A 2,374-nucleotide genomic window follows, 5' to 3' on the forward strand; every position below is an offset into this window, starting at 1 on the left:
GGCGCCGGAGCGCACGGCACCCACGAGCCTGCGCTCCCGGCAGGGGCTCGCATCTCCCCTTGGCCCTGGGGTGTGCGGCCAGCGCGGCCGCGGCCACCCAGGAGTCCTGCTGAGCCCAGGGCAACTCGTCACATGGGGAGGCGTGAGGGTGCCAGGCGGGGACGAGGGGCAGGAGCACCYACGTTGCCCAGCCCCATGGGAGCCCCACGAGCTCCCGGCAGCCCGACGCCTCACCCACGAGCCGAACTGCCCTGCGGCCAGTGCTGTCTCCGTCCCCTCGCCCTTCTCCCGCTCACCGGGGCCGAGGCGAGGGGGCCGCACCGTCCCCGCAAGCCCAGCAGCCCTGCGGCATCCCACYGGTGACCTGCGACTCCCTTGCGGCACTGCGGAGCTGCTCGCCATGCCGGGGTGTGGARAGGGAGGCAGGGAGGGAGGACTGGATGGGGGAAGGATGGAGGGATGGAGAGAAGGATGGGCGGATGGATGGACAGCAGACTGGATGCTGGGAAGGATGGAGGGATGGGGGATGGTTGGAAGAGTGGATTGATGGATGATGAGAGGGATGGAGAGATAGGGGACTGGATGGGGGAAAGAATGGAGGGATGGATAGAAGATAGAATTGGGGAGGATGGAGGGATGGAAGGATGGAGAGAGGGATGGGCGGATGGATAGACAGAGGACTAGGTGGGGGAAGGGTGGAGGGATGGATAGAGGATAGGATCAGGGGAAGGATGGAGGGATGGAGAGAGGGATGGTTGGACAGATAGAGAACTGGATGGGGGGAGGGATGAAGGGATGGAGGGAGGGATGGATAGATAGAGGACTGGATGGAGGAAGGGACCAAGGGAGGGATAGAGGGATGGATAGAGGACCTGCTAGGCTGAAGGTTGGAGGGAGGGATGGATAGAGAGAGGACCGGATGGGGGGGAAGGATGGAGGGATGGAGGGAAAGGTGGATGGATGGATACAGGACCGGATGGGGGAAGGATAGATGGAGGGTTGGAGGAAGGGGTGGATGGATAAAGGACTGGATACAGGGAGGGATGGATGGATACAGGACTGGATGGCAAGAGGGATGGATAGAGGACTGGATGTTGGGAAGGGTGGAGGGATGGGTGGGTGGATGGATACGCCTGGCCCTGGCGGCGTGTCCGTCCCCCCCGAAGGCTCCGGCAGGGGCTGGGGCAGGGGGAGAAGCCGAAAGCTGCCCCCCGAGGGGCTGCCTGCCYGCGCGGGCGGGATGACCGCGCCGCGTCCCCTCCATGCCCGGCAGGTGCCCCGCGGTGTGGAGGGCCGGGCCCCCCCGTGCCAGGCTCGCGCGCGTCCCCCATTCGGCTAATGGAAGGGGCCGGATGCTGCCCGCATGATTTGTTTGTCCCACATGCGTCGGAAGTGTTGCGCCGATGGCAAACGTCGCTGCCCCCATCTGTCACCTCTGGCTGTCACCACCGCCCGGCGCGGGGCACCCGGCAGCCCACGGCCAGCACCCGCTCCGGTGCTCCGAGCCGGGAGCGCGGCACGGCATGGCACGGCACGGCACAGCACGGCGCCCGCRCCTGCCCCGACGCGCCGCCCCGCAGACGGCGCAGCAGAGACCCAGGTTGCATCCGCCACCCCCTGTGCAGCAGGCCACACATGCAGCGAGTGCGTGGGGCCTCAGCCCATGTGACGTCACCCCGAGCCGCCACCGCGAGCCCTGAGCTCTGCCGCCCGGCGGGGACGAGAGGCCGCAGGGATTTACAGAGCGCTGCCTAACGCGACGGAGCGGCCAGCCGGCTTCAGCGGATGCACGGACCGCGGAGAAGACGGAGCGGAGACGCGAGCCCAGCGCTGGGGCTGCCACCCTCCCCCAAGTCATTAGCGCTAACGAGGTGGCCCACACCGGTCCCAGCCGGCTCCTGCAGGCCCACGGGATGCTCGGAGCTGCCAGCCCGGAGCAGCGGGGCTGGTGGTTCCCAGGGGCCTGCGGGATGCTCGGAGCTGCAAGCCAAGGGGCGGTGGGGGAGCCAATCCCGGGGCAGCTCCCGCGGGATGCTTGGAGCCACAAGCTGGGGGGTGATGGGGGAACTGATCCCAGGGCGGCTCCCATGGGATGCTTGGAGCCACGAGCTGGGGGGGGCAGCAGGGGAGCCGATTCCGGGGCAGCTCCCACAGGATGCTCAGAGCTGTGAGCTGGGGGGTGATGGGGGAACCGATTCCCGGGGTGGCTCCCACGGGATGCTCAGAGCCGGGGGGTGGTGGGGGAGCTGATTCCCGGGGCGGCTCCCGCGGGCACCCACCTGTCGATGATGACGGGGTCGGACGGCGTCTCGTTGCGGTTCCCGCAGCTCTTCTTGTCGCAGCAGCGGCTGGCAGGGCGAGAGGGGCCGGCGTG

At 68.3% G+C, this 2,374-nt stretch overlaps 1 protein-coding gene across 1 annotated transcript in view; it reads right to left on the reverse strand.

Annotated features, from left to right (window-relative positions):
- LOC112968379 (transcription factor COE1-like) overlaps positions 1-2,374 on the reverse strand; it is a 41,869-nt gene that overhangs the window by 31,329 nt on the left and 8,166 nt on the right. Inside the window, exon 5 of the mRNA XM_026070600.1 lies at positions 2,280-2,355. Coding sequence (XP_025926385.1) covers positions 2,280-2,355 — 76 coding nt within the window. The remainder of the gene's footprint in view (positions 1-2,279; positions 2,356-2,374) is intronic.

Source organism: Apteryx rowi, unplaced genomic scaffold, assembly GCF_003343035.1.
Source record: "Apteryx rowi isolate R43461 unplaced genomic scaffold, aptRow1 scaffold_315, whole genome shotgun sequence".
Taxonomy (NCBI): Eukaryota; Metazoa; Chordata; class Aves; order Apterygiformes; family Apterygidae; genus Apteryx; species Apteryx rowi.